This window comes from Myxine glutinosa, chromosome 3 (assembly GCF_964187855.1).
Source record: "Myxine glutinosa chromosome 3, kmMyxGlut1.1, whole genome shotgun sequence".
NCBI classification, from domain to species: domain Eukaryota; kingdom Metazoa; phylum Chordata; class Myxini; order Myxiniformes; family Myxinidae; genus Myxine; species Myxine glutinosa.
The window spans coordinates 191,686,921-191,704,784 of NC_136263.1; the positions used below are offsets into that span (position 1 = coordinate 191,686,921).

General features: G+C 43.7%; 1 protein-coding gene across 1 annotated transcript in view; it reads left to right on the forward strand.

The window, feature by feature from the left end:
* Positions 1-7,428, forward strand: part of SWI5 (SWI5 homologous recombination repair protein) — a 35,303-nt gene extending 27,875 nt beyond the window's left edge. The window contains exon 5 of the mRNA XM_068109610.2: positions 6,747-7,428. Coding sequence (XP_067965711.1) covers positions 6,747-6,811 — 65 coding nt within the window. The 3' untranslated portion in view covers positions 6,812-7,428. The remainder of the gene's footprint in view (positions 1-6,746) is intronic.
* The last annotated feature ends 10,436 nt before the right edge of the window (positions 7,429-17,864 follow it).

The following is a 17,864-nucleotide window of genomic DNA, read 5'->3' on the forward strand; positions in this document are numbered from 1 at the left end:
CAGACCCAGACCCTCAGCTCAGATTGGTGTACGTTTGAGGGGACAAACGGACAGGCAAACACTGTTCTAGATGGCTTTGCCCTATGGGCTACGCCGTAAAACATCATTGTTCATGAAATGCACTGTGATGGAGGAGCGGCAGCCACAAACAGAGGCCATCAGTATGTTGGTTAATGACAGCGAGGTGCTTGTATGTTCCTAAAAACCCTGTCGTTCATATATTTACTGCATTAAGCTTTGCATACCCAATAATGTGAAATTTTTCTGCACAATGTAAATGCAGCTCCATCCACTTCCTGATACACTAAAATCACATAACTGTAGACAAAAATACTATGGAAGTGCTGCTTTTAGCAAGTTGCATACCATTAATTTGCAACGATTGTGACATAGTAATTGCTCCAACGTTTAGCAAAATGCATCCTTTGAGTTCCATTTTACAGTGGTGTGATATGCCATGATGGTGTTGTTAACAGCTGCAGCAGCTGCATTTATTATTTTCTTTGTTTATAAATGTTTATCTCTCTAACTAAAGAAAGAGTGAAGATATGGTTTGTGCACCAGTTGAACAAATGTGAGAGTATAATTATTGCCATTGTCTGGCTGTTATTTGAGGGAACATAAACAAAAAAATTAACTAGAATGGCACTCAGTAGAGCACATACCTCTGCCAGGTTGAACATTTTACGTTTTGTATCCCACTGATAGATCACATCTGGATCCGGACCTGAACCAAAATCGAATTGGCTTGTTCTTGTTATCTACCCAGGCTAACCCCCGCTCTTGCAGGGAAAATGGCCTTAACATGCATGTTGTTGTTGTTGTTGTTGTTGTTGTTGTTGTTGTTGTTGTTGTTATCTACCCAACTCATTCACCAAGTTTAGTCACACGTCGTCCACAACTTTTTGAGATATCGTGCTATATATCGGTTTTAGCCCTATCACTCGATGGTGAAGAATCACTTCAAAAAAATTCTCTGATCCGGATCCGGATTCAAATCTTTACCAAAATTGAATAGACTCGTCCTTGTCACATATGCAACCTCTCCTCCAAGTTTCGTCCGAATCCGTCCATAACATTTTGAGATATCGTGCTATATATCGTTTTTTGCCCTATCACTCAATCGTGAAGAATCACTTTAATAAAATTCGGTGGCAGAGGTAAATATCTAAGAATTACTATATTTGTTCATTATCATTATTATTTCCCAAATGCATTATTTCCCTTAATTTCTGTGGGTGCAGTCATGTCTAGACTTTATGGATCCATGATCAGCCAGGCAGAGACTCACCAAGGCAAATTATGACTCCGAGGTAATATGTTGCCTTGGCAAGACATGACTCCCATGTAATATGTTGCCTTGGCAAGACATGACTCCCAGGTAATATGTTGCCTTGGCAAGACATGACTCCCAGGTAAGATGTTGCCTTGGCAAGACATGACTCCCAGGTAATATGTTGCCCCGAGGTAATACGTTGCCTTGGCAAATCATGACTCCCAGGTAAGATGTCGCCTTGGCAAGACATGACTCCCAGGTAATATGTCGCCTTGGCAAGACATGACTCCCAGGTAATATGTTGCCTTGGCAAGACATGTCCTCAGGGAGTCATGTGTTGGTGATTGGCAACCTCAGGGAGTTTTCATTTCCCAAAGTAATCACCACCCGGTGAACTTACTGTTCACCGGGTGGTGATTACTGGGAGAATGCGTGCACACTGAAGGAAATGAAGAGAAAGGAGAGGAGTGGAGGAAACATGCAAGTATGGGGGGTTACGTTACAGTGCATTCAGAAAGTATTCAGACCCCTTCACTTTTTTCACATTTTGTTATGTTGCAGCCTTATGCTGAAATCGTTTAAATTCATTTTTTCCCTCATCAATCTACACTCAATACCCCATAATGACAAAGAGAAAACAGGATTTTAGAAAGTTTTGCAAATTTATTAAGAAGAAAAAACTGAAATATCACATTGACGTAAGTATTCATACCCTTTGCTATGACACTTGAAATTTAGCTCAGTGCCTCCTATTTCTCTTGATCATCTTTGAGATGTTTCTACACCTTGATTGGAGTCCACCTGTGGTAAATTCAATTGATTGGACATGATTTGGAAAGGCACACACCTGTCGATATAAGGTCTCACAGCTGACAATGCATATCAGAGCAAAACCCAAGCCATGAGGTCGAAGGAACTGCCTGCAGAGCTCAGACAGGATTGTGTCGAGGCACAGATCTGGGGAAGCCGACAAAAAAAATCTCTGCGACATTGAAGGTTCCCAAGAGCACAGTGGCCTCCATAATTCTTAAATGGAAGAAGTTTGGAGCAACCAGGACTCTTCCTAGAGCTGGCCGCCCTTGAGCAATCGGGGGAGAAGGTTCTTGGTAAGAGAGGTGACCACGAACCTGATGGTCACTTTGGCTGAGCTCCAGAGATCTGTGTGGAGATGGGAGAAACTTCCAGAAGGACAACCATCACTGCAACACTCCACCGATCTGGGCTTTATGGCAGAGTGGCCAGACGGAAGCCTCTCCTCAGTGAAAGACACATGAAAGCCCGCTTGGAGCTTGCAAAAAAGCACCTAAAGGACTCTCAGACTGGGAGAAACAAGATTCTGTGATCTGAAGAAACCAAGATTGAACTTTGGCTTCCGTCTGGCCACTCTACCACAAAGCCCAGATCGGTGGAGTGTTGCAGTGATGGTTGTCCTTCTGGAAGTTTCTCCCATCTCCACACAGGATTTCTGTAGCTCAGCCAGAGTGACCATCGGGTTCTTGGTCACCTCTCTTACCAAGGCCATTCTCCCCCGATTGCTCAGTTTGGCCGGGTGGCCAGCTCTAGGAATAGTCCTGGTTGTTCCAAACTTCTTGCATTTTTTTTTTTTTTTTTTTGTATACTGAATCGAGGCTCGTGAAAGAGCTAATTGAATTGAAGAGAAACCAGAGTATTACATTTAAGAATTATGGAGGCCACTGTGCTCTTGGGAACCTTCAATGCAGCAGAGATTTTTTTTGTAGGCTTCCCCAGATCTGTGCCTCGACACAATCCTGTCTCTGAGCTCTGCAGGCAGTTCCTTCGACCTCATGGCTTGGTTTTTGCTCTGATGTGCATTGTCAGCTGTGAGACCTTATACAGACAGGTGTGGGCCTCTCCAAATCATGTCCAATCAATTGAATTTACCACAGGTGGACTCCAATCAAGGTGTAGAAACATCTCAAAGATGATCAAGAGAAATGGGAGGCACCTGAGCTAAATTTCAAGCGTCATAGCAAAGGGTATGAATACTTATGGCAATGTGATATTTCAGTTTTTTCTTTTAAATAAATTTGCAAAACTTTTTTTAAATCCTGTTTTCTCTTTGTCATTATGGGGTATTGAGTGTAGATTGATGAGGGAAAAAATGAATTTAAACGATTTCAGCATAAGGCTGCAACATAACAAAATGTGAAAAAAGTGAAGGGGTCTGAATACTTTCTGAATGCACTGTAGGTGGGTTAATGGTGGTAGACAGGATCATGGGTATGGATGGGAGATGGCATGGGTGTACTGCCAATTTAAATAGTGTAATTTGAAGACCCTAAGAAGGCAGTTCTTCAAACAGGAGAAAAGAGGAAAAATAGAGTGGAAGTGGACAATCGGTCTGTAATTTTGGAGTACAATCAGCTGGTGATTACTAGAAGAATGCTTGCACATTGGAGTGGCAGAGAATGTCAGGGCTGAGGGACCAGAGTGGAGGAGCGGCAGCAACAAACGGAGGCCACCAGTATGTTGGTGATTGGCAACAGGCCTTGTGCTTATACCTCATCACAGGAGGTGCCAGTAATGTTGAGAGCTTTAGATTCCATAGAATCCAACAAAGACAGATGTGAAGCAGGGGTGCCAGCTCAGAGGGGAGAGCTAGCTACACTCCAAAGAGCTTACCTTGCCTCACCCTTGCATGTTCTACAGGGACAGATCATGCAACATCTCTAACCTAGCTAAGTTCTCGATTGCAAGCAACACCGCCTTCCAACAGTGTAGAAAACCAGGCCAACTTAATGAAAACACGAGTCCTTGGTAAAAGTGAAAGTTATCTATTATACCTGAGCAGACTTGCATTCTAATAACTAGCAACGGTACCCGCCCTATGGGCGGGGCTTCAATTTGGAGGCCCAAATTAAAAGGCAAAATATCAGAAATTGAAGGCTTTTTTTTATTTTAAACTATTTTTTATAAACATCCGATAAATCATATCACACGCAAATCATCAAAATCTAAACTGTATTTGTAGAATTTCAACAAAAGCCACATCACTGTTCATATCGGTAAATATAATTCCATCGTGTTTGGAAAAACTGGAAAATTGAAAAAATTGGAAAAATTGGAAAAACAATATAGCCTATTTTACTCCAGGGGGTCCCAGGATTACCCGCCCAAAATTCCGTTGCGATCGGTTCAGCCGTTTTTGCGGTACCTGGGAACAGACAGACAGACGGACCGACAGGCATTTGGTGAATTATATTAAGATTATCCAGTATCCCACACATAAACTATTTGCTACTGCCACCTGGCACAAGAGCACAAGGGAAAGACATTCATTGCAAATCACATTTCATTAATGACATTTTAACCCTTTCCACTTGGTGTACATTCTGACCTTCATGGCCACTCTTGCTCGTCACCCATACCAATCCCCCAACTCACTTGCATTCTCCCAAAGCAAAGTATGGTGACAAAGTATCACTTCCAATTCAACAGTGGGGAAGTTGGGTAATAGCAGCAGCACCTGTTGCAGCCAAAAATAGTTCACAAAGCTTATCATTCCCAGTACCCTTGTTGAAAAGTAAGGGCCCATTAAATTACACCACACAATTTGTGGAGGGTTATGCGGGTCCCACTGGGCCTACCTGCAAACATGCTCTCAAACATTCCAGAGTATTTCCGGAATGCCTTCTCGTGGTGGTGCTCACACCCTGTCCTCGAACGTGACACACATCCATCAAACAAAACAAAAAAGCAAAGTGTCCCCACATGCTGGGCTATTCTAGAGGCTGCTGTACCACGTGCCTAGGCGGTCACCTCCTTAGGCACTCACTGGACTTCAGTGCTAATGCCATCCAGCCCCCAGCCATACTTGCCTCGAGTGGTTTTCCCAGACACACCTCTCACAGGTTCCCGAGAGGGACCACCTTGGACTTGCCTCCCACTTGGGTCCAGTGAACCTAAGACCATAGCACGAGTTGCACCCTCATAGAGTTGGGGTGCTCCGACATGCCACCCTGCTCGCCTTTGGGCCTGGGCCTTTGCGCCTAGGTGTCTGACACATCAAAATTTCACCAGAGGCTGGCCAAGCTAGCCTACCTTCCTCCCCAGTCCAAATTCAATCCAGGGAACAATTTCCTCCATGGCTGCCCCAATAACAATTTCAGGGCTTCAGGTTTACAACCACGGTTGCAGGCACTGGCCCCATGCCTCTAAGGCCCTTGTCCCTGTCCTTCCAGCCACTGCTGACCATGAGCATCCTGCTCCAATGTACCATGCCTTCTCTCTTTGCCATGAGCGGCCAGCTGATCATGATTCTCTGCACCTATAGAAAAAGAAAAACCCAAATCGGGTGTTTGTTTTCAACAATTGGGGCTCTCGCTGACCCTCATTGTCCTTCTATATTTCTGGGGCTATGTGCTCCTCTTTTTACCCCTGCACCACGGATGCCAATTCACATGCCACGGGCACTGGGTCGACAATAGCAAGCGCCGAGCCGATGATTCTGAGCACCGACTCAATACTTGCCTGAACACCTCTGTGGACGCAGCTCCAAACACCTCAGGTAGTATATCCTCGCTTGGCACAGGCATGTCCTCACTCCTTGCTGGGTAACCACACTACTGCCAATGATCCATGCCATTTTTAGTTCACCTGGAACAAGGGGGGGTTGACAGGATCATGGGTAGGGATGGGAGATGGCATCTGATGGTGGTGTACCGCCAATTTAAGTACAGTAGTGGAATTGAAGAGCCCCAGGAAGGCAGTTCCACAAGGCTGCTCCAATAACCATTTCAGATTGTGTGACAACGCGAGACCTTTATAAACAGTATTCGCAGCATCGAGTGGTGCCCATCAGTGAGTGAGTCAGTCAGGCTGTATGTAAACACTCGGAATGTCTCCGAAACATATGATTTCGATGAAACTTGACCACTTCATCACCCATGATGTACCAAAGTTTAGAATAGCTAAGATTAGAATAGCTCCTTCCCCTTGTATAGTAGGTCACATGGCATCACCCATGATGTACCAAAGTTTAGAATAGCTAAGATTAGAATAGCTCCTTCCCCTTGTATAGTAGGTCACATGGCATTCGGTTAAACAGTATTAGACGGCGGACACTGAAGCACATGCTTAACTGGTTGGCATCCGCGGTTGATTAGCAACCTGCTGCGGCACAAAGTTATTTGTGCACGTTAGCCTCAGGCCTGGTAAGTTTGGGGGTTAACCGAGGCTACCTCTTCGTCCTCTTAGTAGACCTGAAACCCAGGGCCACAACAACATGATTGGTATCAAAAGTCTGAGTATTTGTCATATGAAGCTGTGATTGGCAGTTTCGAATCCCTTTAATTTTGTCCAGGATATTAACTTGTCCTGAACCGGAAGCCCTTGCATTTCCTTTAATATGTAAAAACGTATTTTCTTATTTTAAAAGTTGTCCTGTTTAAATATATGTGAAGACCAAAAAAGTGTCGTGTTTTTTTAAATATATAACCATTTTCTGCAGCTATGGTTCGAGGAGTGACAACGCGAGACCTTTATGAAGATTATAATTTGCAACTGGAGGATTAGTGAAAGGCCCAATTCTTGCAGATATAATGGAAATGTCTACTCTGTCATTCCTGCACTTATTTTTTGCCGCAACGTTTATTTTTGCAATACGATACTTTTGCTATATTCACCTTTAACGTGCCGGACTCTACTTGCATTGTCAAGTTGGGAGTGTTGTCAATAAATTTTTTGTCGCATTTATGTCACTTTCAGAGTTTGCACTAAATATGGAGTTTCAGCAATGTTCATCTTCCGATCAGGAACTCAGATTTGATGAAAGGACGTTTGTTTTATTTGCGCACTGACCTTGGTAAGGTTTTTTCCAGACTTTAACAGCGGGCTTTCATTTATTTAACTTGCTTGATTAACTGATTTTGATGCATTTCAGGCCTACAGCAATTTGTCAAGCTATTTTTGTTATGCTATGTGCTCAATGCAGTATGGGGCAACTTGTATTAATGAACGTTTACGCTTTTCAACAACAACATCGATGGATGTGTACTTTGAAGAGTTACGTGTTTGAAACTTCCTGAGTTGTACTTTTTCTTTGTATCATAACACATTTGGAAAGTCAAATGATCCTTTTCTAAAGATAAATTGTCATAATTGTATCCAGATTAAAGTTTCGTTATATATTTCATCTTTTCTGAAACCAGGTGAAAGGTATTCAACTCCATTATCATTCATTCATATTGTATTGTCGTGTGAGACGAGTCCATTAACACAGACCGATAGAGCTGGATGTCTGATGAATCCCTCCGCCATGCAGAAACGATGTTTAAGGTTACTGCGCTCTTTTAACTACCATCACGTTTAGAATCTCTCGAGGATCGCTCAAATACAGCCGAGTTTGGCGAGAGATCGCCCGCGAAATGAAAAAGCGAGAAGACGTTCTTATAATTGAAAGGGGTTTATTTACATTGAAATATGATGGTCGGGGGATAAGAAAGGACAGGACAATCAATAAATAAGAAAGGGGAACAAAACAGGCGAGGACTTTAGTAGGTACGAGGTGGTCCTTGGGTCTGCCACAACCTGTTCAGGCTGTTGTGGCACAAGGCGAGTGCAGTTCTGGATAGAAGAATGACGAAGAGTAGGAATGGCGAGGATGAGTGGCAAAGAGAGACACAGACATGTTTTCTCCTCTACCAAAATGTAATAAGCTGATGTGTTCAAGTGCGGACATGACCTTAATCACCGCCGGCGGCTCCCTTATTGGCCACTTGCTCATGTGGGCGGTGCCATCATCCTGCAGCGCGAGATGGCACCTCAAAAAAAAAGGTGCTGCCGTCAGCCAGAGCTCTGTAGCTTACAATAACGCCATGGCGTACGATCCACCAGCCAAACAGTTTGTGGTGATTCCATTGGAAACACGTATTGGTTTCCAAGGTGCCTTTGTTAAATGTCACAATTTCTCTGTCTGGTCTCTCCTGCTACAGGAGGGTTTACACAATTTTACCCTATCCTGCCCAAAGGTTCACAATCACTGTCCCCTCAGTGCACAGTTTACAATTGAAGTTGTATCTGATATAATGGCAAATCTAACCTTCTTGATCACACTGTCCATGCGAAAGTCTTAACACACTCTAGCTACGAATCGCAGCTCCTCCTCCCCCTTTCACGTAACAGTACTTCCTGTTATGCTGGAATTTTTAAATTATTATTCATCACTTCTGTGTCTGTGTGTCTGTCCGGGCCATAAATTCTTTGTCATTTTTGGTTTTGTCATTAAATTTTCAACAAAGCTTTATATGAGAATGTGGAGAAGACAAATGAATAATTCGGTCAAAAGGTCAAGGTGAACATCCTAAAATCATCAATTTTCATCCAACTGACCTGAAATTTTAAGAATTTGCATATTGGGTCACTGAATTGGTTCATCAATCAAAAACTAGAAGCCAATGTTTTTTTTTTTTCAATCAAAAGATCAAGGTTGCATAAAATATCAATATGGAGTGAGAGCTAGTGTCGGCGGAGTGAGAGCTAGTGTCGGCCGGAGCGAGAGCTAGGGTCAGGGGAGCGAGAACTAGGGTCGGGGGAGCGAGAGCTAGCGAGTCAGTATGGGTGGATTCCGCCATTTGCCCTTGACCTTTAACTCAGAGGATTATGATGTAAATTAAGAGTAAATGCGCCTTTGCTCTAGGCTATCTAGTAAAAGCAATTTTGTTCCGATTGGACAAGCCTTCGTTATTGAGTTATTGTCAAAAATGGTAAAATGTCTATAATTACGTCATGACCTTAAAATTAGGTCAAGGTCAATTTTTTTAAATCTCAACCCTGCAATATTTTCATTGCCAATATTGATGCAAAATTGCGTTCTGAAAGTGCTTGGACATTCGCATAAAAATGGAGAAAATACAAAGTTGATTGTCGAATTGCAGTGAAGAACGTTAAAATGTCAATAATTAGATCATGACCTTAAAACATAGGCTCCCAAACTTTTTTGTCCTTGACCCAAAACTTTAATTCACATTCGCTTCGAGCCCCAAATGGTACCAGCACCCACCATGAAAATTGTTGGAGAAAACTCTTTCGACGTGAAAAACCCCATCAAAAACTAGGATTTGTGAGAAGTTAACAAGGTGCCAACGTTTGAATACGGTATATCTCTGTAACGGTGCATAGTCATCCGTGACCCATCAGAAGTCCCTCATGTCATACGAGACCCAAGTTTGGGTTTGGGAACTCCTAGTTTAAAGATTAGGTCAAGGTCAAAAACGAATTAGGCCAACCCCACCTGCTTTATATTCACATTATTTGTGCAAATTTTCATTCCCAAAGTCCCAGCCAGCTCCAAGATGTAGCTCGGAGATTGATACAGTTTGGAAATTTGGTGTTGAGGGTGCAGGAAGAAAATAATAATAATATTTTATAAATGGTGGTTTATTATTGTTCCTCGGGGTCGAAGGAACTCTGGTACCATTAACAATTGGGAGCACCAATTGGAGAAAAACCCGACAACAGCAACAAGTCCTCCCGATGTGCATTGTGCATGTGGGTGGCTTAATTAATCGTTCTCTTAAACAAACTCACAAACTTTAATCCAGTACTTGCTCTTCCAAGAGCCTCGACAATATAAACCAAAAAAAAATACCCAAAGTCATTCCTCAATCGTTCTCTCAAATCAACTTACTCATTCCTTCTCCTTTCCACGCTTTTCCAGTCGATGATCACAAGGAGTTCTTATTCATGAGTAAAAGGTCGGATGATTTGGGGAATTTCACGGACTGAAAACAATTTTGTGGTTTGTGGTTCCTTCACATTAACCACATTATGTACCAAAGGTATATTACCACATTCTTCCTAATGACTCATAAGAGGAAATTGAAGCGCGGTGCTACGCGCGCTTACTTGTACAACAAGAAGGAAGCGGACAACGCGGTAAGTTTAAGAGTCTTTATTACACGAGCTCAACTGTAGCACTGGAGCGCTCCGGGCTGCGCGCCCGGTGTATATCCCGCGGCCACGCCTACCCCTCGGGCATGGCCGCCGCCCACTTGGTGCGTGGAATGATGCCCTCACGCCAGTGAGCTTTCGTGTCCACCACAAAATAACTATTCACTACGACTACTACTACCACCACTACCACGATCACTATTCCGCATGCACACCACATGGGAATTGACCCTTTTGCACTTCATTCCCTTTAGGACTCGTCTCAATATAGAGAAAACACAGGAAGGTTCGATTAGTGTTTCCCTTCGTACAGAACACACGTGAAGCTGATCCTCATGAATCTATTTATTGTCATTTTATATTTATTAAATTTTATTGAACTTCCATTACCGACACACTTTTCGTGGCGCTGATGCTAACAATGATCACTATTTAGTTGCAGCAACAATCAAGCTGAAGCTCCGAAAGACAGAAACACAGAGTCAAAGTAGACAACATCTAGACATTGCCAAACTGAAGTCTCCAGACAACAGAAGAAGCTTTGTCATCGAGCTGAGGAAGCAGTTTAGGGCACGAGCAACCGCAAAAAGAGGAAGAAGGCGAAGATGTCACGAGTCTTCCTGGCTCTATGGGCCACATTAAAATCGCACTGCTGCAAGTTCTCCAACCACCGTGCAGTTTGACCCCTGTGTTCCTTGAACCGTAAGAGTCTTTGCAAGGAGGAGCGATCCATTCTGACCCCACGTTTCCACCCATACAAGTACGAGTGGAAATGGGTCACTACAGACAGCATAGTCAATAACTCTTTATGAGTGATGCAATCATTTCTCACGGGCCTACTCATGGCCCAACTATAATACGCAAACACTCTTTCCACGCTCCACAGTGTTCCACGCAAACACTCTTTCCACACTCCACAGTGTTCCACGCAAACACTATTTCCACGCTCCACAGTGTTCCACACAAACACTATTTCCATGCTCCACAGTGTGCCACGCAAACACTTTCCACGCTCCACAGTGTTCCACGCAAACACTTTCCACGCTCCACTGTGTTCCACGCAAACACTCTTTCCATGCTCCACAGTGTTCCACGCAAACGCTCTTTCCACGCTCCACAGTGTTCCACGCAAACACTCTTTCCATGCTCCACAGTGTTCCACGCAAACACTCTTTCCATGCTCCACAGTGTTCCACGCAAACGCTCTTTCCACGCTCCACAGTGTTCCACGCAAACACTTTTTCCACGCTCCACAGTGTTCCATGCAAACACTCTTTCCACGCTCCACAGTGTTCCACGCAAACACTCTTTCCACGCTCCACAGTGTTCCACGCAAACACTCTTTCCACGCTCCACAGTGTTCCACGCAAACACTCTTTCCACGCTCCACAGTGTTCCACGCAAACGCTCTTTCCACGCTCCACAGTGTTCCACGCAAACACTTTTTTCCACGCTCCACAGTGTTCCACGCAAACACTTTCCACGCTCCACAGTGTTCCACGCAAACACTCTTTCCATGCTCCACGGTGTTCCATGCAAACACTCTTTCCACGCTCCACAGTGTTCCACGCAAACACTCTTTCCATGCTCCACAGTGTTCCATGCAAACACTCTTTCCACGCTCCACAGTGCTCCATGCAAACACTCTTTCCATGCTCCACAGTGTTCCACGCTCCACAGTGTTCCACGCAAACTCTTTCCACGCTCCACAGTGTTCGAGGCAAAACTGCTCCAAATCCTTCCTGACGCATCCATGTCCAGGGTAAAAGTCCCATCATCAGTGGGGTAAGCTAAATGGGTGTGGATGTCAAACACACCTTTAATTTAACAAAGGCATCATTGTACTCCTTTGTCCAATTAAACCTCATCCCCTTCTCCATAAGCCGGTGCAGGGGCCTGGCAATCTCGACAAACTTTAGCTTAAAACACCGATAGTAGGAGCAGAGTCACAGGAACCCCCGCAGGTCGTTGATGTCATGAGGTATTGGCCACTCTACTGCCCTCACCTTAGCTAGGTCGTTTTTCACTCCCTCATGACCTATCGCATGACTTAGACATGCCAGAGGTGCCCAAACACCTGGTCCATAATGGTAATAGATTCTTCAAATGTTCCAGCACACATCAGGCTCACCAGGCATGATTGCCATGGCATGACCCCAGTACATACTCCATCAGCCTCTCAAAGGTGAGGGGGTAGGGGAGATGGGGCATTACAGAAATAAAACGCCAACACAGTGACCTGCACAACGGGTTACAACCAAGGACTTACCAAGGACTCAATTACTCCTGCATCAAGCATCTTTTCCATCTGCTTGTTAGCTCCCTCCTACTTGCTCCAAGGGAGCCGTGTGGTGAATAAAAGCCTTGGTTTGGTTGCCATGCCAGCGATTCAAGTGACAGTGTGACACACAACAAGTGTTGTCTGTCATATTTTGATAAAGGTGGACAGACTCCCACAAACCACATGAATGAGAGGCTCAAGGATGGTAGATTGCCCACTAATATTCCAGATTCCAAATTTGTGGATGAATTGAGTGACTTTTACACGAGATTTGATGTTCCGGGAAACTGAGTAAAATGTGAAGCTCTCTGTGAGGATCTCGATACTCGAGCGTGTCCCATACCTGTAACTTGTGAACCTGATGTCGTGAGGTGTTTTAGGGCATTGAGTAAAAGGAAGGCTAGTGGTCCAGAAGGCATCACGTCTGGTATTCTGAAAGAGTTCTGTTTAGAACGTAGTAATGTTTTTACTCGATTGTTGTCGCTCCGCGGAGCGAAAGGCGGACTATGGTTTTCCCCTCTGTCCGTGTGTCCGTCCGTCCGTGCGTGCGTGCAGGCATGCGTGCGGGTGTGTTGCATGCATAAGCGAAGGACCGCATTCGAATTTGGTGTGTGGGTGCAACCCACGTCAAAATCCAAGATGGCCGCCGCCATGTATGTCTGATGCCATGTATGTCTGAACCTTGTGAGCTGAATATCTTGAAAAACAAGCAATACGCCTAGGTCCCCCGTCGGGGAAGTGATGTGAGTTGACAAAGTGGAAGACGCAGAAAACATGCTCTGATATGATGTTTCGCTCACAAGGTTCAGACATACATGGCGGCGGCCATCTTGGATTTTGACGTAGCGACCCAATTTTCAATAGGGTTCTTCGTTATGCCTAGATACACCCACACACCAGATTAGAATTTGGTACTTCGCTTAATTTTCAAGATATTTCGTTCACAAGGTTCAGACATATATATATGGTGGCGGCCATCTTGGATTTTGACGTGGCGAACCAATTTTCAATAGGGTTCTTCCTTATGCCTAGATACATCCACACACAAGATTAGAAGTTGGTACTTCGCTTATTTTTCAAGATATTTCACTCACAAGGTTCAGACATACATGGCATCAGACATACATGGCGGCGGCCATCTTGGATTTTGACGTGGGTTGCACCCGCACACCAAATTCGAATGCGGTCCTACGCTTACGCACGCATGCACGCACGCACACACGCACGCACGCACGGACGGACCGACGGACGGGCGGACACACGGACGGAGGGGAAAACCATCGTCCCCCTTTCGCTCCGTGGTGCGACGGGGAACAATAAGCGAAGTACAAACTTCTAATCTGATGTGTGGGTGTATCTAGGCACAAGGAAGAACGCTATCGAAAATGGAGTCGCCACGTCAAAATCCAAGATGGTCGCCGCCATGTATGTCTGAACATTTTCAGATGAATATCTTGAAAAATAAGCGAAGTACCAACTTCTAATTTGGTGAGTGGGTGTATCTCGGCACAAGGAAGAACCCTATTGAAAATTGGGTCGCCACGTCAAAATCTAAGATGGCCACCACCATATATATGTCTGAACCTTGTGAGCGGAATATCTTCAAAAATAAGCGAAGTACCAACTTCTAATCTGGTGTGTTGGTGTATCTAGGCATAACGAAGAACCCCATTGAAAATTGGGTCGCCACGTCAAAATCCAAGATGGCCGCCGCCATGTATGTCTGAACCTTGTGAGCGGCATATCCTGAAAAATAAGCGAAGTCCCAACTTCTAATCAGCTGTGTGGGTGTATCTAGGCATAAGGAAGAACTCTATTGAAAATTGGGTCGCCACGTCAAAATCCAATATGGCCGCCTCCATGTATGTCTGAACCTTGTGAGCGAAATATCTTGAAAAATAAGCGAAGTACTAACTTATAATCTGGTGTGTGGGTGTATCTGGGCATAAGGAAGAACGCTATTGAAAATTGGGTCGCCACGTCAAAATCCAAAATGGCCACCTTGCGTCTTCCACTTTGTCAACTCACATCACTTCACCGACGGGGGACCTAGGCGTAACGCTTGTTCCAGTTACTTTTGGCTACTCATACTGTTCCTATTTGTTGGAAAAAGTCCATCATTATTCCCGTGCCAAAAAAGGTTCACCCAAGGCAGCTCAATGATTATAGACCTGTTGCCCTCACCTCCATCTTGTGTAAATGTATGGAGAAATTGATGGTGACGTTTATAGCATCAGATGTAACTCCTAAACTGGATCCTTTACAACTTGCATACAAAGCAAGACGAGGTGTTGAAGATGCCTGGCTCAGCTTACTTCATCTAATCACCAGTCACCTTGACCAGAATGGAACCTATGTCCTTGTGTTATTTATCGATTTCTCATCAGCCTTTAACACTATGCAGCCATTTACCCTTCTGAAAGTGTTGAGTGACCTGTGCCTGAACCCCCATATCATACTCTGGGTGGAAAGTTTTTTACGAGACCGTCCTCAGCGGGTGAGGGTGAATGGTAGCTTATCAAAGTTATCAATCTTGAATAATGGTGCTCCACAAGGCTGTGTATTGTCACCTCTACTGTTCAGTTTGTACACCAATGGATGTATGGCTCTTAAAGAAGTTTGTAACTTTATTAAGTATGCATACGATATCGCCATTGTTGGCTGTCTTTCCGATCAATCATCTTTTGTATCGTACCTCGACGAGTTTGACACATTGAATGAGTGGTGTGGGGACTTTTGGCTTACTCTGAATGTGTGCAAAACAAAAGAGATGATTTTGGACTTTCGGAAAGGTCACAATCATGAGCCTGTAACCATAAATGGCGATAAGGTGGAAATTGTTAACAAATTTAAATACCTGGGTACCTTTATTGATAACAAGCTAACTTTTGATGGAAATACTGATGCTGTGTACAAGAAATCAATGCAAAGATTGCATCTTCTCCGGAAGTTGAATTCATTTTGTGTTTGCTCTCGTGTGATGCGGATGTTAACAAATTCTTTACTGATCAGTGTTTTATCATTTAATTTGATTTCCTGGTACAGTTATCTTAATGTGCGGAATAAGTCACGATTGAGAAAGGTCATTACACTGGCATTTAAAGCTGTAGGTGGGCCTTCAACCAGTCTGGAGTCTCTATACTTGTGAGCATTGAAAAGGAAGGCGGTGCAGGTGTGTACCGATGAAAGTCATTTCTTGAACGGACTTTTTGAAAAGCTGCCGTCAGGGAGATGCTTTCGTGTAAGGAGGCTGAAGAAGAACATTTTCAAAAGGTCATTTGTACCATGTGCAATTCAAATGCTAAATTCAAATTCCTAGACATTTTGCTGTTTAGTCAATCTTCCATATTTCATATTTATTTTATATTTTATATCTTTTTATATTGTTTTCTTATTCCCTTTGTGTTTTATGTTTTAATGATGGTCAACTTACGGAGTCACCAAAGAATAATTTCCCTGAATATGGGACAATAAAGATTTATTATTATTATTCTACTGAGCCACAAGGCTCCCACCATGGTTGGGTGAGCCCGCTAACGTGCCGGGACTATTGCCTCGGCACCCGGAGGAATGATCACGGAATCTGGAGCCTCCAGCCCCACTTTATCGTCTGTGCTCACGCTCACTTTCAGGGTCACAAAACTGTTGGGGTAAAAATGAATAATTGTCATCTCTGGACCAATCAGAAACAGCCATGGCCGAAAAGCATGTTGGGTAAATGCATCATCTGATATAGTTGAGCCAGGCCAAAGGAGATATGCTTGTTTGTATAGAGTTGGCTGAGAGCCATCTCACAGTTGCTGGGCAGAAGTTGCTGCTTCTCTGTGATGAGCTGACAAAAACATGTTTTATCTGTGGTTTGACCTTGTGCAAATGTGAAGCCAAGGGTCGTTATATCAGCTTTTGTTCTTATCTTGTGCTTTGGTTTCCACTTTTGCCTTCCTTTGTAGTAAAACAATTTATATATATATTTGATGCAGTTTGAATATAGTTTAGAGATCTGCTTGCCTGAGGACAAACTTTTCTCTCCGTACGTACGTAATAAATAATCCTTTTTCTATCAAGTGACGGTGTGACACACAAGTGTTGTCTGTCATATTTTGATAAAGGTGGACAGACTCCCGCAAACCACATCGTATGATGGGATGGGAGCCGTTTCCCCAGTAGCCAGCTGCAAGGTATTTTATTTTAAATGGCGAATATAACCGTTTGCACTCAAATTAAGGGCTACACGACTGATGACCGTGGAGCTCACCTGATGTCCACCACAGTGTCAACCCTGGGCCTGCAATTTTGCACCAAATTGGCAATCTCCCACTACAAAATTTTCTACAAACAAAAGATCTGTCACTTGATGAGGGCTCTTCAACATCCACCAATGCTGAACGTGGTCAGGTCATTCCCTGACCATGAGCATTCTAGTTCCCTGGGTCTGGCGGGAGGGGAAGAAGTGGCCGGCCACTCCAGGTTACACTAATAGGAGTTGGCGTGCTGGTGGGTCGAGGTATATCTCTGCATGGCTGGCCGTGCTATGTGACCCAACCGTCACAATTTTAACACCTCACCAGGTAAGGTGCATACCTCCTGAATTCGAAATTGTCAAAATTTCATTAAAAGAAAGAGACTTTACATCAGGATGGATTTCCTCGATTCTTTCAGGTGATTTATTGCTGTAGATTTTTAAACATCAATATAATGGTTACATTTTTGATTTGGCAAAAGCAGTGTAACATTTTGTTGCAAATGTGCATCCCAATATTCCATAAGTGATAAAAATAACAGCAACTATCTTTGTTGCCGTGGAAAACTTTCCTTGCGTGCTGCTGTACGCAGGAACAAATGCAAGAAACACCAGCATTGAAAACAAGATGCCAAAACAAATGAACCTCGCTTCACTTGACTGTGTCGGAATCTTTTGTGCTTTCATAGCAAAAACGTAGCTAATAATCGTTAATAATCCCAGGTAGGCCAATGCAGAAACAACCCACAAAGGTGAAGGCCCACCACACTCCAAAATGATGACGCCCACATGGGCAGTAACATTGAACGTTGTGTGAGGTTTCCCCACAGTCATCCAGATTATACAAAATGCTAATTGTGGAAATGTAAGAAGCAGACCAATACATTTGGAGATAATGCTGTTTGAAATGAAAACTGATGATTCATCTGAAAATTAAACAAAAGGAAAAACACATTCATGAAAATTACAGACAGGGTTAAATCAATTGTTCTTTTCAATTTTCCCTTCAGCAGGTGGTTTTTATTAGGTAGTTCGGATATGTTACGTATTGGACTCTAACCTTTTGAAATTGTGGGGAAATTTTTTTACAGAGATTTTTTTAGATTTTTTTTTTAAAGATATGTTGTTGTTTAAGATATGTTGTTCATCGGGAGGGG